General features: G+C 58.5%; 1 protein-coding gene across 6 annotated transcripts; it reads left to right on the top strand.

The window, feature by feature from the left end:
• Positions 1–290: 290 nt before the first annotated feature.
• CROCC (ciliary rootlet coiled-coil, rootletin) lies at positions 291–27,039 on the top strand. 6 transcript variants are annotated; one of them, XM_064678833.1, is made up of 34 exons: positions 291–373; positions 2,749–2,888; positions 3,891–4,076; positions 4,161–4,244; positions 4,324–4,415; positions 4,892–5,057; positions 6,188–6,294; positions 6,376–6,582; positions 6,679–6,775; positions 6,850–6,945; positions 7,524–7,655; positions 7,731–7,930; positions 8,793–8,954; positions 9,437–9,581; positions 10,365–10,733; positions 11,156–11,349; positions 12,318–12,445; positions 13,388–13,539; positions 14,089–14,190; positions 14,261–14,395; positions 15,381–15,512; positions 15,577–15,815; positions 16,378–16,537; positions 16,631–16,798; positions 17,515–17,851; positions 18,603–18,709; positions 18,785–18,905; positions 20,212–20,366; positions 20,930–21,097; positions 21,610–21,789; positions 22,269–22,412; positions 24,539–24,643; positions 26,087–26,194; positions 26,263–27,039. In XM_064678833.1, the coding sequence occupies exons 2-34, from the start codon at positions 2,754–2,756 to the stop codon at positions 26,740–26,742; spliced, it is 5,493 nt and encodes a 1,830-aa protein (XP_064534903.1). In that variant the 5' UTR covers positions 291–373; positions 2,749–2,753; the 3' UTR covers positions 26,743–27,039. The 6 variants fall into 6 exon arrangements, with proteins under 6 accessions (XP_064534903.1, XP_064534900.1, XP_064534898.1 ...); XM_064678830.1 differs by lacking the exons at positions 22,269–22,412; positions 24,539–24,643; positions 26,087–26,194; positions 26,263–27,039 and having other exon boundaries at positions 18,582–18,709; positions 20,893–21,097; positions 21,610–21,754; XM_064678828.1 differs by lacking the exons at positions 291–373; positions 22,269–22,412; positions 24,539–24,643; positions 26,087–26,194; positions 26,263–27,039 and adding an exon at positions 440–724 and having other exon boundaries at positions 2,778–2,888; positions 18,582–18,709; positions 20,893–21,097; positions 21,610–21,754.
• Positions 27,040–27,699: the final 660 nt, after the last annotated feature.

Raw genomic sequence — 27,699 nt, forward strand, 5'->3', positions numbered from 1 at the left:
AGGTTTTGGGCTCGGATCGGGGATTTCCCGTCCCCTTTCCCTACCGGGAGGGAAAAAATCCTCAATTACCCGGGAGGGGGAACGTTGCTGCTCCAGAGGCGGCGGCGCGGGGAATCCTCCCGAGTCCCGGCGCATTCCCACGTCCCGGGGGAGGGTTTAAAGCCGCTTCACCCCTTGGCAACCCCGGCTCGCTCCTCCCCGGAGCTTTTCCTGCCGGAGCGAACCCCGGGGCGTTAATGAGCTTAATGAGCGCCGGGGCTTAAGGAGGGGAGCGGCTGCCTCTTCCCAAGGAGCTCCGTTCCCTGCTGGAATCCCCATCCCGCCGCCAAGCCGGAACTTTCCCACCCGTTTTGCTCGCGGGAAGCGCCGGGGGGTTGGTATCTGTTTATATTTTCCTTCATTTTCCTCCTTCTCGCCAAGAGCCTCGGGGTGGGTTTATTTCCAAAGCCCGGGAATGCCGAGGGATATTTTTGGAGGAGGATCGTGGAATGTTGGTGTCGGAGGCGTTGGGACCCCCCCAGGAAGAGGAGGGTCCCCGCTCCCGCCGTCACGCAGGGAGGGGACGGCGGGATTTCGGGCTAATCCCGACCTCGCATCCGCTTTCCACTCCCAGGAAAGGGGTGGAAACAGCCCAAAATCCCAGGAAAAGGGGGGTCGGGACAAAGAGGCCGCGCCGAGGGGGTGCCGAGGGCAACTTGGATGCTCCGGGAAGCCCCAGGCTGAGGTGGGGTCCCCGTGTCCCCCCTCGCGGAGCCGCGGAGCGGGAGCGCGGCATCGGGAATGGGAACGGGAATGGGAATGGGAATGGCACCGGGAGTGGCGCCCGGGCAGCGGGGTTGGGATAAAGGGGCCTTTTGTGCTGGGATTTGGGGTCGCGGCGGCGAATCGGGGCGGGTTTGGGGCTGCGAATACGAACGCGCGGCGGTTTTGGGGGTCACGGCTGGAAATCCTGCAGCGGTTTTGGGATCAGGAAGTGCAAAAATCTGCAGCACTTTGGGGATTGTAACCGGGAATCTGCAGCTCTGGGATAAGGAACCGCAGACCTGCGGCGGGTTTGGGATCACAAACGGGAATGTGGGGAGATTGGGGGATCACAAATGCGAATTTTGGGGCAGTTTTGGGATTGCAGCTGTAAATCTGCCGCACTTTTGGGGTCACAAACACAAAGTTTCAGTGATTTTTTTTCATTGCAGCTGGAAGTCTGCTGAGGTTTTGGGATCACAAATGCAATTTTTGTGGCAGTTTTGGGATTGCAGCTGTAAATCTGCAGCACTTTGTGATGCCAGCTGCAAATCCACAGCGGCTTTGGGATCACAAACAGAGATTTTTAGTGATTTGGGGATCCCAACTGTAAATCTGCAGCAGTTTCGTGATTGTAGCTGGAAATCTGTAGAGTTTTGTGGATCATATTTGCAGGTTTGTGGCAGTTTTGTGATTGCAACTATAAAACTGCAGTGGTTTTGTGATAGGAACTGCAAATCTGTGGCGGGTTTGGCATCACAAACAGGGATTTGTGGAGATTTTGGGATCACAAATGCAAATTTGATGGCAGTTTTGGGATTGCAGCTGTAAATCTGCAGCATTTTTGGGGACTGCAACTGGAAATGAGCGGTTTTGGGGATCATAAGTGGAATTTTGTGACAGTTTTCTGATTGCAATTATAAATCTGCAGCGAGTTTTGTGATTTTAACTCCAGATCTGCAGCGGGTTTGGGATCACAAACAGGAATTTGCAGTGTTTGGGGATCATAAATGCAGATTTCTGACAGTTTTGGGATTGCAACTCTAAATGTGCAGTGGTTTTGCTGTCAGAAACAGGAATTTGCAGTGGGTTTGGGATAATAAATGCAAGCTTGGGGTGGTTTTATGATTGCAACTCTAAATCTGCAGCGCTTCTGTGATAGGAACTGCAAATCTGCAGTGGGTTTGGGATCACAAATGGGAATTTTTAGTGATTTTGGGATCCCAACTGTAAATCTGCAGCATTTCTGTGATCCCAAGCTGCAAATCTGCGGAGTTTTTGGCATCATAAGTGCAAATTGGTGACAGTTTTGTGATTGCAGCTACAAATCTGCAGTGGTTCCATGATCACAGACATGATTTCGCAGCAGTTTCGTGATCATAAATGCAAATTTTGTGGCAGTTTGGTGATTGCAACTATAAATCTGCAGCACTTCTGTGATCCCAGCTGCAGATCTTAGTGGGGCTGGGGCCACAGGCAGGAATCTGCAGCGGGTTTGGGATCATAAGTGTGAATTTGTGGCACTTTTGGTGATCTCAGCTGCGACTCTGGTGCAGTTTTGCCGTCACAGACGTGACCCTGCAGCAGTTTGGGGATCCCAAACACGTTTGCAGCTGTTTTGCCATCGCAGCTGCGAAGCTGCAGCCCTTTTGTGAGGGATTTGCAGTGGGTTTGTGGTCCCAAACACAAATTTTCAGTGGTTCTGTGAGCGCAGCTCCGAGTCTGCAGCGGGTTTGGGGGTCTGAGCGTGGGTCTGAGCGTGGCAACTGCGAGTTTTCAGAGGCTTTGAGACCGCAACTGTGCATTTCCAGCAGTCCTCCCATCCCAGAGGGCATCCCTCGGCACGGCCAAGTTGTGGGAGGGAGGCGTTTCCAGCCCGGGGGGGTCAAACTGCTCCCGGAGCACGGGGGAGGCGCAGCCCCTTCCCGAGGGAACGATGCAGCTCCGGGAGCAAAGGGGGCCTTGGCTCCGTCCCGGGGCTGGATCCCATCCGGCCCCATCCCGCAGGGGCCATGTCCTCGCTGCTGTCCCTCCAGGAGGAGAACAGGATCCTGCAGCAGGAGCTGTCCCGGGTGGAGGATCTGCTGGCCCAGAGCCGGGCGGAACGCGATGAGTTGGCCATCAAGTACAACGCCATCAGCGAGAGGGTGGGGCACCAAACCCCGCCCTTCTGACCCCAAACCTCACCTTTGTGACCCCAAACCTCACCTTTGTGACCCCAAACCTCACCTTTGTGACCCCAAACCCACCTTTGTGACCCCAAACCCACCTTTGTGACCCCAAACCCAACTTTGTGACCCCAAACTCACCTTTGTAACCCTAAACCCACCTTTGTAACCCCAAACCTGCCCTTTTAACCCCAAACCCACCTTTCTAACCCCAAACCCATCTTTTTAACCCAAACCTCACCTTTTAATCCCACCCCCACCTTTTTAACCCCAAAGCTACGTTTTTAACCCCAACCCCCCCTTTCTAACCCCCAACCCAGGGCTGTACACCCCCCCCTCAGCATTCCCTGCTCCCGGGGTGCCGTTGGGGTGGGAATTGTGGTGCCGGCGTGTCTGGACCCGTCCTGGCTCGCCAGGGCTTGTCCCGTGGGAAGCACAAAGCATCCCCCTCCTCCATCCCAGTTTTGTTGGTGCTGCTGCTTTTCGGGAAGCAGCCCCCCCACCGGTGCATTCCTTTGCCAAGGAAACCAGGAATTCAAAAGGGCTTTGGCCCTTCCAGTGCTGAGAGCGGCTCCTGGGAGACCTGAATTGAGGGGGGGTGGAATTTTGGAAGAAATCCCTCTGTCTGGGCCTGGTTATGAACAAAACCCCAACATCAGGAAAATATCCCCTTGGAATTGTCCCTCCCGCCCTCGATCCATTGGGCACAGTCCGGGATGGGGCTTTGCTGAGCCCCCACACGGAGAGTTGGGTTAGTTTGGAAAGCACCCCCAAAACTTCCCATCTCTCCCCTCCCTGGGCGTGCAAAGAGGGTGGGAAGGTGGGATTTGGGGGGGAAGGTGGGATTTGTTGGGGGCTTGGCTGTGACTCTCCAGGATTTGCTGTGGGACCTCCCCGGCTTTCCTGGGACACGATGGGTGATGCCCGGGGGTGCTCGGGGGGTACCGGGGGGTGCCAGCCCGTATCCTACCCCTCTCCCAGCTGGAGCAATCCCTGCGCACGGAGGCGGGAGAGCGGGAAGCGGCCGAGAGCCGGAGCCTGGCCCAGCACAACATCGAGCTCCGGAGGCTCCTGGAGGAGGAACAAGCCGCCTACAAGCGGAAGCTCCAGGCCTACCAGGAGGGGCAGCAGAGACAGGCCCAGCTCGTGCAGAAGCTCCAGGCCAAGGTAAATCCTTCCCGGGGGGAGCAGGGACGGTCTGGGAGCCCCCCCGGGTGTCACCCCCGGTGTCACGCCCCCGTCCCCCCGCAGGTGCTGCAGTACAAGAAGAAATGTGGGGAAGTGGAGCAGCAGCTGCTGGAGAAGGCGACGGAGCTGGAGCAGGAGAGGCTGACGGTGAGGGAGGGGCCCGGGGGGATGTCCTGCCCCAAACCCCCCCCAGATCGAGGTGGTGGCGAGCGGGATGTTCCCACAGATCCAGCTGGATGCCAGCGGCTCCCAGCCAGAGGAGGAGAGCAGCAACGAGCTGGAGAACGCCCTGATCCGGCTGGAAGAGGAGCAGCAGAGGTGAGCAGGATCCCTGGAGGGGTGGGATGCTCCAGACACGGTGACCCCCCATCCCAGGAGCAGCAAAGGTGAGTGGGATCCTCAGGAGGGTGTGGGGATTCCCAGGAGGGGGATCCCCTCCATTCCCTCCATCCCAGGAGCATAGAGGTGAGTGGGATCCTTGGGGAGGTTTGGGGATTCCCAGAGGGATGCTCCGGTCATTCCACCCATCCCAGGAGCAGCAGAGGTGAGTGGGGATCCTTGGGAACTGGGGAGATTTCCAGGGGGATGCTGTGGCCATTCCACCCATCCCAGGAGCAGCAGAGGTGAGCAGGATCCCTGGGGAAGATGTGGGAGTTCCTGGGGGGACATTCCATCCATCCATCCATCCATCCATCCCCTCCCTCCCCATCCCAGGAGCAGCAGAGTGGGGGTCCCTGGGCAGGTGTGGGCATTCCTGGTGGGATGCTCCAGGGGTCCCTGTGTCCCCATCCCAGGAGCAGCAGCCTGGTGCAGGTGAACTCGATGCTGCGGGAGCAGCTGGAACAGGCCAACGCGGCCAACGCGGCGCTGAGCGAGGACATCCGGAAGCTCACGGCGGACTGGGCACGGAGCAGGGATGAGCTGGAGCAGAGGGAGGCCGAGTGGAGGCGCGAGGAGGAGGTCTGGGGGGCCCTGGAATGTGGGGGGAGGCAGGGATCCATCAGGGAGGGCTGTGAGGCAGAGGGATGTGGCTTGGAAAGGGATGCAGGATCACGGAGAGGGATGGAGGGTCTTGTGGGACGTTCCATTTGGGAGCATGTGCCATGTGGCACGTGATGGGAGAGATATAATGCAGGGATGTATCGTGGAAAGGGATGAGGGACGACTGGGAGGGATGTGGGACCACGGGGGATGTGGCAAAGAAAATCTGGGAGTGCAGGGGAGGTGGCACGTGATGGGGAGGGAATATGAGTCAGAGGGAAGCATCATGGAAAGTCTCCAGGACCACTAGGAGGGGTGCAGGGTCATGGGGGATGTTACATGGGGAAGAATTTGGGAGTGCAGGGGATGTGGCTTGTGATGAGAAGGGGATATAATGCAGGGATCCTCTTGGAAAGGGATGCAGGACCACCTGGAGGGATGTGGGATGTTGCACAGGGAAGAATTTTGGGGGTGCAGGGGATGTGGCTTATTGTAGGAAGGGGGCTATAACGTGGGGATACCTCATGGAAAGGGGTGCAGGACCAGCAGGAGGGATGGGGGACCATGGGGGCTGTGACATGGAAGGGGATGCAGGAGCACCAGGAGGGGTACAGGACTGTGGGGGATGTTGCATGGAGAAGGCTTTGGGGGTGCAGAGGATGTGGCTTGTGGTGGGAAAGGAATATGAGTCAGAAGGAAGCATCATGGAAAGTCTCCAGGACCACCTGGAGGCTCCTGCACCAGGAGGGGTGCAGGGTCATGGGGGATGTTGCCTGGAGAAGAACTTGGGGATGTGACATGTGATGGGAAGGGGCTGTGAGGCAGGAGGATGCAGGGATGCACCATGGAAAACGATACAGGACCACTGGGAGGGATGTGGGGCCATGGGGAGTGCTGCACAGAGAAGGATTTGGGGGTACAGGGGACATGGGACATGATGGGGAGGGGATGCCAGGCAGGGGGATGTGTCCCCAACCCTCTCTGTGCCCGAGGGAATTGGGGCTGCCCAGCACCGCGGGGTGATGGGCGTGGCCAGGGGGGACATTTGGGAATTTGGGGAGCGTGGTGGGTCTCCCAGCGGGCGCCGACCCCCCTCCACCTACCCGCAGTCCTTCAACGCCTACTTCAGCACGGAGCACAGCAGGCTCCTGACCCTCTGGAGGCAGGTGGTGGCTCTGCGGCGGCACTTCGGGGACATGAAATCCAGCACCGAGAGGTCAGCGGGGATCCCGGCCGGGGGGCGATCCCTGGGGGTTCCCGAGGGCCTCCGGCTGCCCCCCCGCATCTCCCCCCGCAGGGACCTGTCGGAGCTGGGCCACGAGGTGTCCCGGGCGGGCCGCGCCGCCCACGCCGCCTGCCTGGCCCTGGGGGCCAACCTGCGCCTGGCCGAGAGCCAGGCGGGAGCGGCGCGGGAGCGGCGGGAGCTGCGCCTGGCACAGCTGGAGGAGCAGCTGGCGGCGCGGGCACGAGATGCCGACCTGGAGAAATCCGCCCTGGGAGCCAAGTAGGGACGGTCCGGGGGGGCTCGGGGGGTTCGGGGGTTGCGGGGGCGGCTGCGGGGACCGCGGCGCTTCCCGGCGCTTCCCGGCGTGTGCCGCAGGCTGGAGGAGATGACGGCGGCGCTGGAGCGGCGGCGGGGCGAGGACGAGGAGAGGGAGCGGGCGGTGCAGGCGCTGACCCTGCAGCTGCGGGAGCTGGTGGGTGCGGCTCGGGGGCGCCGGGCTCGGGGGGTGAGCCCCGACCGGCCCCTGATGCCCGGGGGTGTTTCCAGGAGGCCACGCGCGCCCGGGAGCCGCCGCCGGAGGAGGTGCAGGCGCTGCGCTCGGAGCTGGAGCTGCTCCGCCACACCCTGCACGACGTCACCCAGGTGCTGGGGACAGCCCGGCCCTGCCTCGGTTTCCCCTTTCCCACCTCAGTTTCCCCATCCCTTGACTCAGTTTCCCCCTTCCTTGACTCAGTTTCCCTCTTTCCTTGACTCAGTTTCTGCTTTCCTGTCTCAGTTTCCCCTTTCCCATCTCAGTTTTCCCATCCCTTGACTCTGTATCCCCCTTCCTCAGTTTCTGCTTTTCTTGACACAATTTCCCCTTTCCTTCACTCATCTTCCCCTTCCTTCCCCACCTCAGTTTCCCCTTTCCCGCCTCAGCTTCCCCATCCCATGACTCCATTTCCCCCTCTCTGCTTCAGTTTTGCCTTCCCTTGACTCAGTTCCCCCTTTCCTGCCTCAGTTTTCGCTTTCCCACCTCTGTTTCCCCTTCCCTTGATTCCGTATCTCCTTCCCTTTTCTCATTTCATTTCCCCCTTTCCCACCTCGGTTTCCCCTTTCCCACCTCGGTTTCCCCTTTCCCGCCCCACTTTCCCCTTTCCCGCCCCAGTTTCCCGTTCCCTGCCCGCTGTCCCGCCGCAGTTCCCGGTGTTCCCGCTCCAGCCGCTCCGTGTGTCCCGCAGGCGGTGCTGGCCGATGACCCCGCGTCCTCCCCAGCGCCCGGCGCGGTGTCGCCGCCGTGTCCCGCCGTGTCCCCTGCCCTGTCCCCCGGCGCCGTTCGCTCGTGGCTGGTCCGGCGGCGGGCGGAGCTGACGGTGAGCGGGGCAGGAGGAGGAGGAGGAGGAGGGAGGTTGAGGATGATGCCGGGGCTGAGCCCTTTCCCGGCGCAGGAAGCGCGGAGCCAGGCGGAGCAGGGCCGGGAAGCGGCCGCGGGGCTGCGGCGGGAGCTGCGGGACAGCGAGGGGCGGCTGGAGGCGCTGGAAAAGCGGCTGGAGCAGCTCCGGGCGGAGACCGGGAACTGCCGCCGGGAGCGGGACGAGGCGCTGCGGGAGGGACTCGGGCTGAGGGCGAGGAACGAGGAGCTGCGGAGGTACCGAGGGAGGGAGAGAGGAGGGGGGATGGATGAGGGATGGATGAGGGATGGAGGGACAGAGGGACGGATGGATGGAGGGACAGATGGACGGATGGAGGGACAGATAATGGAGGGACGGATGGATGATGGATGATGGATGGATGGATGGATGGATGGATGGATGGATGGATGGATGGATGGATGGAGAGACAGATGGACGGATGGAGAGACAGATGGATGGAGGGATGGACAGATAATGGAGGGATGGATGAAGGGATGGAGGGAGGGACGGATGGACAGACGGGTGTTCCTGGCTCCAGCCAGGCCAGCCTGCCTGTGCCTGTGTCCATGTGTCCATCTGTCCCTGTGCATCCATGTGTCTCTCCCTGTACTTGTGTCCGTGTGTCCATCTGTCCCTGTGTTTGTATCCATGTATCTTGTCTATCTGTCCCTGTCCATCCATCCCTATCCATCCATCCCTACACATCTGTCTGTCTGTCCCTGCACATCCTTCCATTCTGATGCATCTTTCTTGACCCACCTGTGAGCATCCCCCACCCATCCATCCTCCCTGTCCATCTGTCCATCCATCCATCCATCCCCCATGTCCATCTGTCCATCCATCCATCCATCCGTCCGTCCATCCATCTGTCCATCCACCCATGTTCCTCTGTCCCTCCACCTACTCTGTGTCTGCCTGTCCATCCATCCCTCCATCCACTCATCCATGTCCATTTGTCCATCCATCCACCCCCTGTGTCCATCTCTCCATCCATCCACCCCGTGTCCATCTGTCCATCCACCCCCCCCCGCCGTGTTCGTCTCTCTGTCCATCCGCCTGCCCATGCCCCCCCCCCCACTGTGTCCGTGTGTCCGTCAGGGAGCTGGAGCGGGCGGAGGCGGCGCTGGCAGTGGAGCAGCAGCGGGCGGGAGCTCTGGAGCAGGAGCGGGCGCAGCTCCAGCGCCAGAACGAGGGGCTCGAGGATTCCCGGGATGAGGCTGCCCGGGATGCCCAGAGCGCCCGGGAGCAGCTGGAGCACAGGTGGGGACTGGGGGGCACGGGGGGTGCAGGGGGGCACAGGTGAGTTCAGGGGGCACAGGGGGATGCAGGGGGACACAAGTTGGTGTTGAGGGGCACAGGTGAGTTCAGGGGGCAGAGGTTGGTGTTGGGGGGGCATAGGTGAGTTCAGGGGGCACAGGGAGATGCAGGGGGACACGGGCTGGTGCAGGGGGACACAGGTTGGTGTTGAGGGGCACAGGTGAGTTCAAGGGGGCACAGGTTGGTGCAGAGGGGCACAGGGGGGTTCAGGGGGGCACAGGTGGGTGCAGAGGGGCACAGGGGGGTTCAGGGGGGCACAGGTGAGCTCAGGGGGGGCACAGATGGGTGCAGGGTGGGGGTGGGCACTGCAGTGTCCCCCACCCCCAGGGGCTGCTCCTCGAGCGCAGTGAGTGCCCCAAAGCCCCCCCGGGTGGGTTCTGCCCCCCCGCCGTGGGTGCTGAGCCCCCTGCCCCCGTGGTGCCCAGCCAGCGGCAGCTGGAGGAGCTGGAGGCGCAGCGGGCGCGGGCGCAGCGGGAGCTGCTGGAGGCGCGGGAGGAGCAGAGCCGGGCGGAGCTGCAGGCGGAGCTGGCACGGGGAGAGCGGGACGTGCTGGCACAGGCGCTGGGAAAGGTGGGCACCCCCAAACCCCAGCACCCACAGGGGGTCTGTCCCATTGCAGCGGGTGCCCCCCATGGATAGAGGTGCCCCCAATGGATAGAGGTGCATCCCCATGGATAGAGGTGCATCCCATGGATAGAGGTGCATCCCCAATGGATAGAGGTGCATCCCCATGGATAGAGGTGCATCCCTATGGATAGAGGTGCATCCCTATGGATAGAAGTGCATCCCCAATGGATAGAGGTGCATCCCTATGGATAGAAGTGCATCCCCAATGGATAGAGGTGCTCCCCATGGATAGAAGTGCCCCCCATGGATAGAGGTGCATCCCCAATGGATAGAGGTGCATCCCCAATGGATAGAGGTGCATCCCCAATGGATAGAGGTGCATCCCTATGGATAGAGGTGCATCCCCAATGGATAGAGGTGCATCCCTATGGATAGAGGTGCATCCCTATGGATAGAGGTGCATCCCATGGATAGAGGTGCATCCCTATGCAGTGGGTGAATTCCCATGGATGCAGGTGGCAGGGATGCCACCCCTGCAGCTGATGCCCCCCATGCCCCAGGTGCCCACCATGCCTCAGTTACCCCGTGCATGTTCTCCACACCTCTGAGTCACCCCGGCACCCTCCCAGTCACCCCATGCCCCCTTCCCTCTCCTCCCAGTGACCCCTGACTCCCTCCCAGTGACCCCCTGTACCCTCCCCCCCCCCCCCAGTCTCCCCTGACACCCTCCCCGTGCCCCCGTTGCCCCCCGTTGCCGCCGTGCCCACCCGGTGCCCGCCGTGGCAGGCGCAGGGCAGCTGCGGGGAGCTGGCCCTGGCACAGCGGGCGGCGGAATCCGAGGAATGCCGGCTGCGGGACGCCCTGGCCAAGACCTCGGAGCTGGCGTCGGGGCTGGCGCGGGAGAAGGCGGAGCTGTGCCGGCGGCTGGAGCGGCTGGAGCAGGAGCGGGAGCGCGGGCGGCTGCGGACGCGGGAGCTGCTGCGGGAGCTGGCGCAGCTCCGGGCGCGGCTGGAGCGCGGGCGCCGCGCCGGGATCCTGGAGCGGCAGGGCCTGGAGCGGGCCCGGAGCGCGGCGCTGGAGGGATCCCGGGGCGTGCGGGCGGAGCTGCGGGCGCTGCGCCAGGAACACCTTCGGCTGCGCCAGCACCTGGCACAGGTGGGCACCGGGACGGGGCACTGGGAGCGCTGGGGGGTCCATGAGGTGGGGCTGGTTATCCCTGCGTGGGAACTGGGGGTCCCTGAGGGGTAACTGCTTGTCCATGAGGGGTAACTGATGGTCCCTGTGGTACTTGGTGGTCCCTGTGGTGTCCCCAGTGTTCCCCACTGGTACCCGGTGTTCCCGGTGGTCCTGGTGCTCCACGTGGTCCCGGTGCTCCCTATGATCCCAGTATTCCCATGGTCCCAGCGCTCTCTGTGATCCCGATATTCCCGTGGTCCCAATGCTCCCCATGGTCCCGGTATTCCTGTGGTCCTGGTGCTCCCTGTGGTCCCGTTGCACCCCGTGATCCCGATATTCCCTTGGTCCCAAAGCTGCCCGTGTTCCCATTGCTCCCCGTGACCCCGGTGTTCCTGGCACAGGCTCTGCAGGCCCAGGGCACGGCGGGCGAGGCGCTGGAGCGGGCACGGGCAGAGCAGGAGCAGCTGCGGGCGGAGCAGGAGCGGCTGAGCCGGAGCCACGCGGAGCTGGCCCAGGACAGCGCCGGGCTGGCCGTGCAGCTCGCCATGGCACAGCGGCACGGGCAGGAGTGCCACAGGGAGGCACAGGGGCTCAGGTGGGGTGGGACGGGATGGGATGGGATGGGATGGGGGATGGATGGGAGGGGTCTGGGCTCAGGTGGGATGGGATGGGATGGGTGGGAGAGTCTGGGCTCAGGTGGGATGGGATGGGATGGGATAGGATGGGTGAGAGGGTCTGGGCTCAGGTGGGATGGGATGGGATGGGATGGGATGGGTGAGAGGGTCTGGGCTCAGGTGGGGTGGGATGGGATGGGATGGGATGGGATGGGTGGGAGGGTCTGGGCTCAGATGGGATGGGATGGGATGGGATGGGATGGGATGGGATGGGATGGGAGGGTCTGGGCTCAGGTGGGGTGGGATGGGATGGGATGGGGGATGGATGGGAGGGGTCTGGGCTCAGGTGGGATGGGATGGGTGGGAGGGTCTGGGCTCAGGTGGGATGGGATGGGATGGGATAGGATGGGTTGGGAGGGTCTGGGCTCAGGTGGGATGGGATGGGATGGGTGGGAGGGTCTGGGCTCAGGTGGGATGGGATGGGGGAACTTCTGGGCTCAGGTGGGATGGGTGAGTTCTGAAATCAGGTGGGACTGGGATGGGTGGGGGGTTCCAGGCTCAGGCAGGTGCTGGGGTGGAGGGGATTCCTGGCTCAGTGGAATGGGAAGGTTTTGGGCTCAGGTGCGTGCCAGGATTGGGAAAGTGCTGGGCTCAGGTGGGATGGGGTGATTCCAGTCTCAGGTGGATGCCTGGATGGATAGGGGGGTTCTGTGCTCAGGTGGATGCCGGGATTGGGAAAGTTCTGGGCTCAGGTGGGATGGGAGGTTCCAAGTTCAGGTGGGTGCTGAGATTGATGGGAGGGTTCTGGGCTCAGTGGGGGGGGGGGTTCCAACCTCAGATGGGTGCTGGGATGGATGGGAAGGTTCCGGGCTCAGGTGGGTGCTGGGTGGGGATGTGGGTGCCAGGGCAGCTCCCCCAGCCTGTCCCGGCAGCGTTCCCGGCATTCCAGGTCGGAGAAGGAGGGGCTGGAGAGCAGCGTGTTCCAGCTGCAGGCACAGCTGGCCCAGCTCCAGGCCCGGAACCAGCAGCTGGAGAGTGAGGGCCGGACACTGCTCCAGGCCAAGGAGGCACTGGAGGGTGAGGGGGCCCGGCCACGGGCCTGTCCCACCACTGACCATCCCCATCCATCCCCATCCCCATCCTCATCCTCAGCTGTCTCTATTCACCCCCATCCATCCCCATTCCTTTCCATCTTCATCCTCGTTCCAGTCTTCATCCTCATCCTCATTCTAATCTTCATCCCCATCCCAATCTTCATCTTCATCTCCATTCATCCCCGTTACCATCCCCCTTTATCCTCATCCCCATCCGTCTGTATCTTCATCTTTATCCTCATCCCAGCCTTCATCTTCATCCCCACCCATCCAGAACTTCATCCTCATCCCTGTCTTCATCCCCATCCGGCTGCATCCATCCCCATCCTCATCCTCATTCCCATCCATCCCCCTCTTCATCCTTATTCCCATCCATCCCCCTCTTCATCCTCATCCTCTTCATCATCCATCCTCAGCCCCATCCCCATCCTCAGCCCCATCCACCTGTCCCCACTGATGGGGGGTGTCCCCTGGGGGGGTTTCCACTGATGGGGGTGTCCCCACTAGCTGGGGGGGGTGTTCTCTCTTATGGGAAGGGTCCCCATAAGGCTGGGGGGGTTGTTCCCACTGATGGGGGTGTCCCCTCTTGTGGGGGGATCTCCACTGACTGGGGGGGTCCCTGCTGATCAGAGGGGCGGTCCCCACTGATGGGGGGTGTCCCCTGGGGATGTCCCCACTGACCAGGGGTGTCCCCACTGACCAGGGGTGTCCCCCCTGAATGGATGGGGTGTCCCCACCGATGGATGGTGTCCCCACTGACCAGGGGTGTCCCCACTGATAGGTGTTGCCCCCTGTGGGGTGTCCCCTCCTATGGGGGTGTCCCCACTGACTGGGGGTGTCCCCGCTGACCCGGGAGGTGTCCCTGCTTTTCTGGGGGGTGTCCCCTCGCGTGTGGGTGTCCCCGCTGACGGGGGTGTCCCCCCAGCCGAGCTGGGGGTGTCGCGGCAGGAGCGGGCGCAGGAGCTGCGGTGCCGGCGCCGGGCGGTGGCGGCGGCCGAGGCGGCCGCGGTGACGGTGACCCTGCGGAGCGCCCGCGACGCCCACCGGGACCAGCTGGAGCAGCTCCAGCGCCACAAGGTGGGAGCTGCAGGGGGGGGGGGATGGAATTGTGGGGTGCACTGCTGATTTCTGGGGGGTTTGGGGTGATCTGGTGGGTGACGGTGATTGCTGGGGTGTGGTGGTGGTTGTTGGGACACAATGTTGGTTATTGGGGAGCAGTGTTGATTTTTGGGGTGCATTGTAAATATTTGAATGTGTGCTGATTGTTGGGGCACAGCGGTGATTTTGGGGGTTCGCTGGTGATTTGAGGGGTTTGTTCATGATTTTTGGGGTTCACTGGAGATTTTGGGGGTTTGCTGGTGATTTTTGGGTTTGTTCACGATTTTTGGGGTTCACTGGTGATTTTGGGGGTGTAATGCTGAATTTTGACATGCATGCTGATTTTTGGGGTTTACTGGTGATTTTTTGGGTTTGTTCATGACTTCTGGGGTTCCCTGGTGGTTTTGGGGTTCCCTGGTGATGGCTGGTTTTCCCTGGTGCTGTTGCTGTTTCCTGGTGATTGTTGGCATTCCCTGGTGCTGTTGGCATTCCCTGGTGATGGCTGGTGTTCCTGGGTGCTGTTCCCAGGAGGAGCTGGAGGCCGAGCGGGGCCGGCTGATGCAGGAGCAGGACGAGCTGGTGGCCGAGCTGGCGGCGCTGCGGCAGCAGCACCAGAGTGAGAAGCAGCAGGTGGGTGTCCCCGGCGTCCCCCCGGCCCTGTCCCTGCTCTGTGCCCCCCGGCTGAGCTGTGCCCCCCCAGGCCCTGGCCCTGCAGGAGGAGGAGAGGGCAGCCCTGGCAGAGACGCTGGCGGGGCTCCAGCGGAGCCTGGACGAGGCCACGGCCGAGCTGGAGCAGCAGCGGAGAGAGGTCACCACCCACCAGGAGAAGGAGCAGGTGGGTTTGGGGGGCTCCTGGGCACCCCCCAGAATGGCACAGAGCCCAGCGTGTCCCCCCCTGCAAGCCCCATGCCAGGCTGTCCCTGCTCATGGCAACCCCCAAAGCTGAAGTGTCCCCTCCCATTGCATCCCCTGTGCCTGGGGGTCCCCCATGGCCCCCCCATTGCGTCCCCTCATGTCTGGGCACTCCCTACTGCAACCCCCCATGCGTGGGTGTTGCCTGTGGTCCCCCATTGCAGCCCCCATGCCTGGGTATCCCTCCTACTGCCACCCCTGATACCTGAAAACCCCCTTGCTGCAGCCCCCCTGTGTCTGGGTATCCCCCATGACCCCCCTCATTGCAGACCCCCATGCCTGGGCACCCCCCCATTGCAACCCCTCCTGCCTGAGTCACACCCCCACCATTGCAAGACCACCCCAGTGACTCCCCTTCTTGCAGACCCCAGTTTCAAACCCCCCATCTCCCCACTGCATCCCCTCAGCAATGGGGCTGCTCAGCTGTGGTACCTGAGCCTGCTCACCCCATCCCTGCACCGTCCCCATTGCACCCCCTCCCTGGAACCCCATCCCCATCTCACCCCTTGTCCAGAACCCCATTGCCACTGCATCCCTCTCCGTGCCCCCATCCCCATTGCACCCCCTCCCTGGAACCTCATCCCCATCTCACCCCCCCTCCATGCACCCATCCCCATTGCACCCCCTCTCCGTGCTCCCATCCCCTTTGTACCCCCCTCTCTTGCCCTCATCCCCACTGCACCCCCTCTCCGTGCCCCCATCCCCGTTGCACCCCTCTCTGGGACCCCATCCCCATCTCACCCCTTGTACAGAACCCCACCCCCACTGCCCCCCTCTCTGTACCCCCATCCCCATTGTACCCTTTCTCCGTGCCCCCATCCCCATCACACCCCCTCTCCGTGCCCCCATCCCCCTTTCCCCGCCCCCCCAGCCCGGTGTGGGGTCTCAGGGGGTCCCTGTCCCCGCAGTCCCTGTGCTCGGAGCTGCTCTCGCTGCGGGCGCGGGCGGAGGCGGCGGCTCAGACCCACGAGCGGGAGGCGCGGGCGCTGCGGGACCAGGCGGCGGCGGCGGCCAAGCAGCGGGACAGCGCCCTGCGGGAGGTGACCCCCGCCCCGAGCCCCCCCGTCCCTGGACCCCCGGCCCCCCCTGACGGCCCCGTTTTAGGCGGAGGAGGCGCGGGCGCAGCTGCGCTCGGCGGCCGAGGCGCGGGCGGCCGGGCGGCGGGAGCTGCTGGAAGCGCAGCGGGACGCCCGGGAGAGCCGGGAAGGGCGGGATGCGGAGCGGAGGCAGGCGCAGGAGGCGCGCAGGGCCCTGGGCGACGAGGCCAGGGAGAAGGAGACCCTGCGCCGCTCCAACGAGGAGCTGCGGGCGGCCCTGCGGAGGGCGGAGGGGGAGCGCATCAGGTCAGGGCCGGGGGGGCACGGGGGCACAAAGGGGGGATGGAGCACCTTGGAGGGTGATCCCCGGGGTGGGGGTGAGGACTGGGACACAGGGATGCTCCGGTTGGGATGGGGCAATGCTCCAGGTCCGGGTAACACTCAGGACAGGGGCATGGAAGTTTGGGGATGGGGAGATGCTTGGGATGAGGAGAAGCACGAGCTGGGAGGTGCAGGAGTTGGGGAGATGCTCGGGATGAGGGGAAGCACGAGCTGGGAGGTGCAGAGGCGATGCAGCACCTTGGAGGGTGATCCCCGGGGTGGGGGTGAGGATCAGGACACAGGGATGCTCCAGTTGGGACGGGACAATTGCTCCAGGTCTGAATGCCACTCGGCACAAGGGGATGGAAATCTGGGGATGGGGGGACTCGATGGGGGGACACCCAGGATGGGGGGACACCCCGAATGGGGACAGCTTGGAGCGGGATGTGCCTGGCTCAGACAGGGCGATGCTCAGGACGCTGCTGGGCCGGGGGGATGCTGGGACCCCCTGGGAGGTGCTTCCAGCCCCTGCTCCCGCTTCCCGCAGCCTGAAGCGCTCCGGGGAGGACAAGGAGCAGCGGCTGGCGCTGCTGGAGGCGGGGCGGGCGGCGGCCGAGCGGGAGGTGACGGAGCTGCGGGCGGCGCTGCGGGAGCTGGAGCGCGGCCGCCTGGACGCCCGCCGGGAGCTGCAGGAGCTGCGCCGGCAGGTCCGGGGGCAGGAGGAGGAGGAGGAGGGTTATGAGGACCCCCCAAGCCATTCGGGGTGTCCCCAAGCCGCCCCCCGTCCCCTCCCGGGCCAGGTGAAGGACCTGGACAGCGAGAACAGCCGGCGGAGCAGGGAGGTGGGGGAGCTGCAGGCGCGCGTGGCGCTGGAGGAGCAGCGGGAGGAGAGGAGCCGCCGCGAAGCCTTCGGCCTCAGGAGGAAGGTGGCGGAGAGCGAGGCCGACACGGAGGCTGCCAGGAAGGAAGTGAGGAGTCCCCAAGGATCCCCAGGACCCCATTGCTTGGTGCCCCACATTCCAAAGTATCCCTGTCCCCCCCCGGCTGTGTGTCCAGAGGTGTTGCTGTCCCCTCACCCCACAGCTCGGTGCCTGCTGTCCCCAGTCACCCCCATCACCCCATAACTGGTATCCCGTGTCCCTGAGTGTCCCTGGGTGTCCCTGTCACCCCATCATTCCATTCCCTGCATCCCTGCAGGTCCCTGTATCCCATTGCTCCATTCTTGGAGGGTCTCCTATCACTCCATCCCCTCAGTCTCCCTCACCCTGTGCTCCATCCCTTGTATCCCCATCACCCTATTGCTATGTTCCCTGCATCCCTGGGGTCCCCCATTACTCCATTGCTCCATCCTCTGCATCCCTGGAGTTCCCTGTCACCCCATTGCTCCATCCCCTTCATCCTTGGGGTCCCTATTGCACCATCTTCTGCATCCTTAGGGATCCCTCATAATCCCATTGCTTCATCCCTTGGCATCAAAATCATCCCACTGCTCCATGCTCTGCATCCCTGGAGTCCCCCTTCATCCTATTGCTTCATCCCTGGGGTCCCCCCTCCCCCATTGCTCCATCTCCCACATCCTTAGGGGTCCCCCACCCCCACCACTCCCCCCCGCCTCTCCCTCACCCCACTCTCCACCCCTGTCACCACTCCCTGTCCCATCGCCCCTTCTCTCCCGCTCCCGCAGCTCCAGCAGCTCCAGCAGCGCCTGGCGGAGGCGGAGGCGGAATTCCGGCAGCGGGAGAAGGAGCTGGCGCGGAGCCTGGAGGAGGCTCGCGGCAACGAGAAGAAGCTGCTGGCGGACTCCCGGAACCTGCAGCTGAAGGTGGAGGCGGCGCGGGGCGAAGTGTCCGAGCTGAGCCTGCGGCTGAGCGCGGCCCAGGGCCGGGCCCAGGGGCTGGAGGCGGAGCTGGCCCGGGGCGAGGAGCTGCGCCGGGCGGCCGAGTCCCGGCTGGGCGGGCTCCAGGCGGCCCTGCGGAGAACCGTGGGCATGGCCCGGGCCCGGCCCGGCCCCCTGGCCCCCGGTGAGAGCCCCGGGGCTGCGGCAGGGCTGGGGGAGAGGGATGTGTCCTGCGGCGGGCACTGTGTCACTGGGGTTACCCGTCAGTCAGCCCACTGCTCCATCCCCCGCTTCCCTGGGGTGCCCCATCTCCCCACTGCTCCATGCCCTGCTTCCCCGGGGGTGCCACATACCTGTTATTCCATGCCCTGCTTCCCTGGGGTGCCACATACCTGTTATTCCATCCCCTGCTTCCCTGTGGTTGCCCATCACCTCATTGCTCCATCCCTGGGGATCCTCCATACCCAGTTATTCCATCCCCTGCATCCCTGGGGTCTCCTATTCCTCCATTCCCTGCATCCCTGGGGTCACCCATCACCCCATTGCTCCATCCCTGGGGGTCTCCCATACACCACTGCTCTGTCCCCTGCATCACCAGGGTCCCACATATCCCTTTCTCCCTTCTCTGCAGCCCTGGAGTCCCCAATTGCTCTGTCCCCTGCATCCTTGGGGTCCCCTCTCACCCCATTGCTCCATCCCTGGGGTCCCCCGTGTCCCATTACTCTGTTCCCTGCATCCTTGGGGTCCCTCCCACCCCATTGCCTCATCCTTACATCCCTGGGTCCCCCATATCCCACGGGCACATCCCGTGGGATATGGTCCATCCCCCTCCCCCTCACATCCTGCCCTGGGTGCTGCTCCCGCTGTCCCCATTCCCGCTGTTTGTCCCCATTCCCGCTGTTTGTCCCACCCAGGCGGGGCCCCAGAGGGGTCAGGAAGCCCCGGCTCCTCCCCGGAGCCCGACCCCGCATCCGATCCCGAGGCGGCGCGGGCGGCCCTGCGGGAATTCCTGCGGGAGCTGCAGGAGGCGCAGCGGGAGCGGGTACATCCCCCTTCTCCTCCCTCCCCCCCGCCGTTATCCCAAAAATCCCCTTTCCCAGCCCATTCCCGCCCCCAGGAGGAGCTGCGGGTGCAGGTCGGGAGCCTGGGCCGGCGCCTGGCAGAGGTGGAGCAGGATCGGGATAACGCCAATTCCCGGGCACAGCAGCTCCAGAAGCTCATGGAAGAGAGCGAGGAAGGTGATGGGGGTGATGGGATTTTTTGGGTGAGGTTTGGGGTGATTTGGCCGGTGCTGGACCCTTTTGGGGGAAGCTGAGGCACGGGGAGGGCGATGGTGCCGCCCAGACTGGAGGGTGGTCTCTGGGATTTCCCCCCCCATGGCTCCAAAATCCTGGGAAAATGGGTGAAACCTGCAGTGCAAACATCAGGAACCCCAGTAAAACTGGTACAACTGGGAAAACTCCCCCTGCATCTCCTGTAAACCCCAGTGTAGCTGGTAAAAACCTCCTTATATACCCCATAAACCCCAATAAAATGGGTAAAACCCTTCTGGATCCCCTATAAACTCCAGTAAAACTGGTAAAAACCTTCCTACATCCCCTCTAAACCCCAATAAAATGGGTAAGGCCCCTCGTCATCCTCCACAAATCCCAGTAAAACTGGTAAACTCCCCTATGGATCCCATGTAAATCCCAGTGAAACTGATACACCCCCCCCTGTGCAGACTCCATGAATCCCAGTGAAGTGGGTAAAACTCCAGTGCAGGCCCCATAAATCCCAGTAAAACTGGTCACACCTGCTCTGGATCCCACGTAAACCCCAGTAAAACTGGTAAATGTCCCCTGTATTTCCTGTAAACCCCAATAAAAGTGGTAAAACCCCCCGAGCAAACTTCATAAATCCCAATAAAACTGGTAAAACCCCTGTGCATTCTCCATAAACTGCAGTAAAATGGGAAACTTCCCATGTAAATCCCAGTAAAACTGGGAAACCTGCTGTGCAATCTCCGTAAATCCCAATAAAATGGGTAAAACCCCTGTGCATCCTTCTTAGACCCCAGTGAACCCTCCCTGCATCCCCCATAAGCCCCAATAAAACTGGTGAAAGCCCTTTGCATCCCACACCCACCCTGGTAAAACCGGGAAGTGCCCCGAGCAAACCCCATAAATCCCAGTAAAGTGGGTGAAACCCCCCTGAACCTCCCATAGACCCCAGTAAAACTGGTAAATCCCACTATGGATCCCCTGTAAATCCCAGGAAAACTGGTAAAACCCCCCTGTGCAGGCACTGTAAATCCTAGGAAAATGGATAAATCCCCCCTGCAATTCCCATAAACCCCAGTAAATCCCTTCTGTATCCCCCATAAACCCCAGTAAACCCCTTCTGCATTCCCATAAACCCCAGTAAACCCTCTCTTTGTCCCCCACAACCCCCAGTAAACCCCGTAACCCCCTCTGGATCCCCCGTAAATCCCAGGAAAACCAGCAGACATCCCATTCCCACCCGTTTTCCCGCTGAAGGGGGGTGGGGGCTGTGCCTTCCCAGGGCACCGCGGGGACCTGAGCAGCTCCCAGGCCACGCTCCTGCTCCAGGAGGAGACCCTGCGCCAATCCCAGCGGGAACGCCGCGAGCTCCGGGACAAGGTGGCGGCGCTGGAGCGGAGCCTCCGCAATTCCGAGCGGGAATGCCGGGCGGCACAGGTGGGCATTGCCACGAACCTCCATATCCAATTGGGAACTCCGGGCAGCCCAGGTGGGCATTGCCACGAACCTCCCCTTCCAAATGGGAATGCCGGGTAGCGCAGGTGGGCATCCCCATGTCCCTCTGCTTCCAAGTGGGAATTCTGGGTGGCCCATATGGGCATTGCCACAAACCTCCATATCCAAGTGGGAATTCTGGGCAGCCCAAGTGGGCATTCCCACATCACTTCCAAGTGGGAATGATGTGCGGCCCAGGTGGGCATTGCCACATCTGCATCCTCCATAAATCCCAGTAAAACTGGTGAACTCCCCTATGGATACCGTGTAAATCCCAGTAAAACTGGTGAGCCCCCCGTGCAGACTCCAGAAACCCCAGTAACTGATAAACCCCGCTGTGCAAACTCCATGAATCCCAATGAAGTGGAATTCCAAGTGGGAATGCTGTGGGCGTTGCCAGGTGGGCACGGCCGTGTGCCCGGCCCATCCCGCTCCAGGCCGGCATTCCAGAGCCCTTCCCGCCCCGCAGGAGCGGCTGAGCGCGGCGCGGGCCGGGGGGGGCCGAGCTCCTGGATGCCAAGCGGCGCCTGGAAGCGCTGGAGAGCCGGAGCTGCCGCCTGGAGCTGCAGCGGCGGGTGCTGGAGGGGGAGCTGGGCCGGGCCCGGCGGGCACTGGGAGAGCGGGAAGCGGAGGCCAAGGAGGCCAAGGAACGGGCGGAGCTGCTCCAGAAACAGGTGTGGCCCCGATCCCGGGAAATCCCAGAGACAGCTGTGGCCCCGATCCCGGGAAATCCCACTGCCCGGTTGATGAATCCAGTCCTCCCAGTTCCCCCTGAACCCCCTCCCAGTTCCCCCAACCTTTCTCACAGTTCTACATTTCCCCCTGAACCCCTTTCCAGTCCCTCCAGTTCCTGCTCAACTCCATCCCAGTCTCCCCAGTTTCCCCCGAATCTCCTCCCAGTTCCTCCCAGTTGTCCCTGAACCCCCTCAGAGTTTGCCCCGTACCTCTTCCCAGCCCCCCAGTTACCCCCATGCCCCTTCCCACTTCCCCCTGAACCCTCTCTCAGTTACCCCATTTCCCCCTGAACCCTCTCCCAGTTACCCCAGTTCCTCCTGACCCCCCTCCCCGTTCCCCCTGTACCCCTCCGAGTCCCCCCGAACCTTTTCCCAGTCCCCCAGTTTGCCCTGAACCCTCTCCCAGTGCCCCCAGTTCCCCCTGACCCCAGCGCTGTGGTGTTGGGGTGCAGCTGGCCCAGAGTGAGCAGCGTTCCAGCACATTCCAGCTGCTCAGTGCCCCGCTGGACAGAGATTCCAAGGAGGATTCTCTGAGCGCTCCCTCCGTGTCCGATGGTTCCCTGCTCCAGGAGCGGCTCCAGCAGCTCCAGAGCGCCCTGACCGCCGGAGAGCTGGACCGGAGGGGGCTCCAGGTGGGATGGGAGCCCCGGGGGGACACGGGGTGGGGGGACACAGAGGGGTCCCCACGGGGGATCTCGGGAGTGTCCTGGTGTCCCAGGAGGGGCTGGGGGTGGGAGGGACATCCCGGTGGGATGCACATCCCGGTGTCCCGCAGGAGGGGCTGGAGGTGGGATGGAGATCCCGGTGGGAGGGAGATCCCGGTGGGAGGGAGATCCCGGTGGGAGGGAGATCCCGGTGGGATGCCCATCCCGGTGTCCCGCAGGAGGGGCTGGAGGTGGGATGGAGATCCCGGTGTCCCGCAGGAGGGGCTGGAGGTGGGATGGAGATCCCGGTGTCCCGCAGGAGGGGCTGGAGATCCCGGTGGGATGCACATCCCGGTGGGATGGAGATCCCGGTGGGAGGGAGATCCCGGTGGGAGGGAGATCCCGGTGGGAGGGAGATCCCGGTGGGAGGGAGATCCCGGTGGGATGCCCATCCTGATGTCCCGCAGGAGGGGCTGGAGGTGGCGCGGCGGGCGCTGGCGGAGGCGCGGCAGGAGAAGGGAATGCTGCGGGAGCAGCTGCAGGGAATGCGGGAGCAGCGGGAGGAGCTGCAGCGCTCCAGGGACCGGCTGGAGGAACAGCTCCGGCTGCGGGTGAGGGGGACCCCGAATTCCCTGACCTTTGACCCCGGGCAGGACCCCCTCAGCACCCCCTGCACCCCCCTCGCATCAACTCCCAGGCCCCCCTTCCCCCATGCACCCCATTATATATAATATATAATATATAATATATAATATATAATATATAATATATAATATATAATATATAATATATAATATATAATATATAATATATAATATATAATATATAATATATAATATATAATATGTAATATGTAATATATAACATATAACATAATATATAATATGTAATATAGGATATAGCATAATCTAATATAATCTAATATAACATAATATAATATATATCATATAATATATAATATATAAATATAATTTAGTATATATTGTTATATATTATAAAACATATATAATATAACAATAATAATATAAATATACCACATATAATACATATTATGTATTTATATATTATATTTTTAGAGTTATATTATTTGTAACATATAGTATATTTTCTATAGTTATATAGCATATTTAAAATATGTATTTTATAGAAACACATACACTATATAAATACTATGTATGGTACTATGCATACCATTATAAATTATTTTTATCTGTTTATATTATATATTTTCTGGTTCTGTGTATGTTTATCTATAAATATAATGTGTATATATAATTTATAAAATATAAAATTATTAATATTATAGTGAGGTATAATATTGTAACTATATATTTTTAGATATAATTATATAGTTACATATTTTTCATATCTATTTAGAGACATACTTTTCTGGTTTATAGGGTTTTATATATTGGACAAATTTCTATATTTGATGGCTTTGGGTATATATTTATTAATATCTATTGACATCTATATTTTCCATTTTATATGTTTTTGTATATTATATGTATTTTAATACTTATTTTCATATATATATTCTGCTTTTATATAATTTTTTATATAAATTATATTTTAATATCTATAGATATTAGACTTTTATATATTATATATTTATTGCTATCTATTTACATCCATATATTTAATTTTATATGTTTTATATATTATACATATATTAATACCCATATTTATGATATTTACATATCTTACACATACTTTGATATCTATTTCCATCTATGTTTTTCTGGTTTATATGTTTTAATATACATTATCCATACTTTAATATCTGTATTCTAATATAATAATATTAATATAATACAATTAATATAACATAATATAATAATATAATTATATTCTATATTAATATCATGTACATATTTATTTTCTGGGTTTATATACATTTTAATGTATTATACATAATAAATATTATATATTCTACTAGATAATATATGTAATATATAATACGTATATATACTATATATGTGTATTTATATAGTACATATATATATACACTATATAATACATATTATATATATTATATGCTATATATTATTATATATACTAATTATATGCACTATTATTATATATTATTATATATTATATATTATATAATATATAATATATATTATATTACACATAATATATAATATATATGATATATAATATTATATCGTATTGTGTAATATTATATATAATATAATATTATATAATATTATTATAATAAATATTATGTGTAATATTATATATGATATAGTAATATAATATATTATTATATATTATAATATAATATAATATATAATATATAATATATAATATATAATATATAATATATAATATATAATATATAATATATAATATAATATATATATTATATTATAATATATTATTATATATTATGTTACTATATAGCATATATAATATATGCTATATAGTATATTATGAGGGTTATATACCTTTTATGTATTATACATAATATATAATATATATAATATATATATAAAATACATATATAACAATATATATAAAATTATATGTAATATAATATATTGTATATAATATATTGTATATAATATATATAATTATATATAATATATATGTTTTATCTATATACACAATTTTATATATATATTTTATATATATATATAAAATCATATACTTTCCTGGGTTTACAGATGGTTTGATATGTTCTGTCCATATCCCACCCCCTGTTTTTCCGTACCTGTCTCCGCTGTGTGCGCAGGTGGAGCGGGAGCAGCGGGATTCCCGGGCAGCGGGGCTGGATCGGTCCCTGGGCAGAGCCGAGCGGGAGCTGGGCCAGGCTCGGACACGGCTGCGGGACCTGCGGGTGGTTCACCCTGGGGGACAGGGGCACCTGGGGGCTGCCCCAGCCAGGGCCTGGAGCGGGATGGGTGGGGTGGGGTGGGGTGGGATGGGGTGGGATGGGATGGGATGGGATGGGATGGAGTGGGATGGGATGGGATGGGCTGGACTGGGCTGGGATGGGATGGGATGGGATGGGATGGGGTGGGGTGGGATGGGATGGAGTGGGATGGGGTGGGATGGGGTGGGATGGGATGGAGTGGGATGGGCTGGGCTGGGCTGGGATGGGATGGGGTGGGGTGGGATGGGATGGGGTGGGGTGGGATGGGATGGGATGGGGTGGGGTGGGATGGGATGGAGTGGGATGGGGTGGGATGGGGTGGGCTGGGATGGGATGGAGTGGGATGGGCTGGGATGGGATGGGATGGGATGGGGTGGGGTGGGATGGGATGGAGTGGGATGGGGTGGGATGGGGTGGGATGGGGTGGGGTGGGATGCGGTGGGATGGGATTGGGTGGGATGGGGTGGGATGGGATGGGCGGCTCCTAAGGGAGCTCATCCCGCCTGGAAGGATGCTGGGGATGGCACTAGGGTGGCAGTGGGATAGTGCTGGGCTCATCCCAGTTTGGGAAGGATGCTGGGGATGGCACTGGGATGGCACTGGGATGGCACTGGGATGGCGCTGGGCTCATCCCAGCTGGAAGGGAGGTGCTGGTCGGCACTGGGAGTTTGCTGAGCAGCTTTTGGGGCTCCTCCCCTCCTGGCAGGATGCTGGGGCTGGTACTGGGATGGGGGTGTTTATGGGGCCCTTCCCAGCTCCCGGAGACATGGGTGCTGGTCCTGGGATGGTGCTGGGCTCTTCCTTGGGCTTATCCCATTCTGGGAGGGTGCTGGTGCTTGGACTGGGAGGGGGTTGATGCTGTTTTTTGGGCCCTTCCCACCTTGCACTGGGATGGCACTGGGCTGGTTTTTGGGGTGCTTCCCAGCTCCAGGGAATGCTGGTGCTGGTCCTGGGATGATGCTGGGCTCATCCCAGCTGGAAGGGAGGTGCTGCTGCTGGTACTGGGTGGCACTGGGATTGTTCATGGGGCCCTTCCCAGCTCTGGGAGACACTGGTGCTTGCACTGGGATGGTGCTGGGCTCTTCCCTGGGCTCATCCCTTCTGAGAGATGCTGGGATGGCATTGGGTTCATCCACATTGAAGGCCATGCTGGTACTAGGATGGCCCTGGGTTCTCCTGGGGCTCATCCCAGCTGGAAGGGAGGTGCTGGAGCTGGTCCTGGGATGGCACTGGGTTTGCTTTTTGGAGCACTTCCCAGCTCAGGGAGACACTGGAGCTGTTCCTGGGATGGTGCTGGGCTCTCCCCCGGGCTCATCCCCTTTTGGGAAGGTGCTGTGCTTGCCTGGGGGGTGCTGGGCTGTTTTTGGGGTGCCCTCCCCGGAGTGCCAGTTTTGGGGTGCTGTCCAGGCACAGGTGTCGGCGCTGGAGCTCTGCTCTGCTCCCGCCCTGGGATCGTCCCCGGAGCTGCAGCGGGAGCTGGAGCGGCTGCGGATCGGGCCCAGCCTGGAGGAGCAGGTGAGGGACACCCCCGGGGGGACACTGTCCCCCTCCTGCCACCCTCCAACCTCCCCCATTCCTGGCAGATCGCACTGCTGAAGGAGCAGGAGCTCCAGCGTCACCCCCCGGGATTTAGGGACATCCCGGGACACCCGCGGGGACCGGCACAGCCCATGGAGGAGGGGGATCCATCCCCATCCCAAAAAACCACGGCAGAGACCATCACAGCTCATTCCATGGAGGAGGGGGATCCATCCCCATCCCAAAAAACCACGGCAGAGACCATCACAGCTCATTCCATGGAGGAGGGGATCCATCCCCATCCCAAAAAACCATGGCAGAGACCATCACAGCTCATTCCATGGAGGAGGGGGATCCATCCCCATCCCAAAAAACCACGGCAGAGACCATCACAGCTCATTCCATGGAGGAGGGGGATCCATCCCCATCCCTGCAATTTTTGCCTCCAAAGCTGCACTTTTCCAATGAGACGACCAAACTTGTCTATTTTTGATACAATTTGGGGCCTGTTGGATGGTTTTCCCATTTTCCTATTGCTTTTTTAATGAAAAAAAAGAGGGAAATATTCCCTGTTTTTAGTGCCAGAAGAACCAACTGGTTTATTCCCACTCACCACATCCTACTTTCCCCCCTTTTTCTAACACAAAACTCCTGGGATTGGTGCTTTTTAAAGGCTTTTTTTAGCAAATAGTGGGATTTTTTATGTCTGTTTTTGAAACTGGGGTTTTTACTGGTGCTATGGGGCAGCTCGGGGTTGGAAAACCCGCTGGAATCGAGGTGGTGGCCTCGAGTTCCCCCCGATCCTCGGCATTCCTGGCACGAATAAAGGTGGAGAAATCCAAGACTGGGAGCTCCGAGGGAATTTTTTGGGGAAGGTTTGGCAATTTGAGATGTCCAAATGTGGGCTGGTGGGGCACAAGGGTTGAGTCGGGTCCCTAAATAAATACATAAATATAATAATAATAATAATAATAATAATAATAATAATAATAATAATAATAATAATAATAATAATAATAATAATAAATTATAAGAAGTAGCAATAAATAGCAAGTGATGATAATAACTGCCTCTATAGATTAGAAGTACACCCTATAGATGGGAGATGCACCCCACAGAGGGGAAGTACATCCTATAAATGGGAAATACACCTTACAAATGGGAAATGCACCCTATAGAGGAGAAATGCACCCTGTAGAGGGGAAATACACATTATACATGGGAGGTACACCCTATAGAAGGGAAATATACCCTATAAATGGAAATACACTCTATAGAGGGGAAATACACCTTATACATGGGAAATACACCCTATAGAGGGGAAACACACCCTATAAATGGGAAATACACCCTATAGAAAGGAAATGCACCCTATAGATGACAGAGGACTCATTATAAACTAGACACACACCACCTTCAAGAGATATAAGTCCTATAGGAGATACTCTATGTGAGAGCTACTCACTATACCAGAGCTGCACCCTACAGATGAGAGATACGAG

This window comes from Pseudopipra pipra, chromosome 22 (assembly GCF_036250125.1).
Source record: "Pseudopipra pipra isolate bDixPip1 chromosome 22, bDixPip1.hap1, whole genome shotgun sequence".
In the NCBI taxonomy this organism is placed as follows: domain Eukaryota; kingdom Metazoa; phylum Chordata; class Aves; order Passeriformes; family Pipridae; genus Pseudopipra; species Pseudopipra pipra.

Coding starts and splice junctions, on each gene's coding strand:
- CROCC (XM_064678833.1), top strand. CDS start 2,754: ATGTCCTCGCTGCTGTCCCTCCAGGAGGAGAACAGGATCCTGCAGCAG. Junction 18,710..18,784: donor AGGAGGCGCAGCGGGAGCGG/GTACATCCCCCT, acceptor TCCCGCCCCCAG/GAGGAGCTGCGGGTGCAGGT. Junction 22,413..24,538: donor AGGAACAGCTCCGGCTGCGG/GTGAGGGGGACC, acceptor CTGTGTGCGCAG/GTGGAGCGGGAGCAGCGGGA.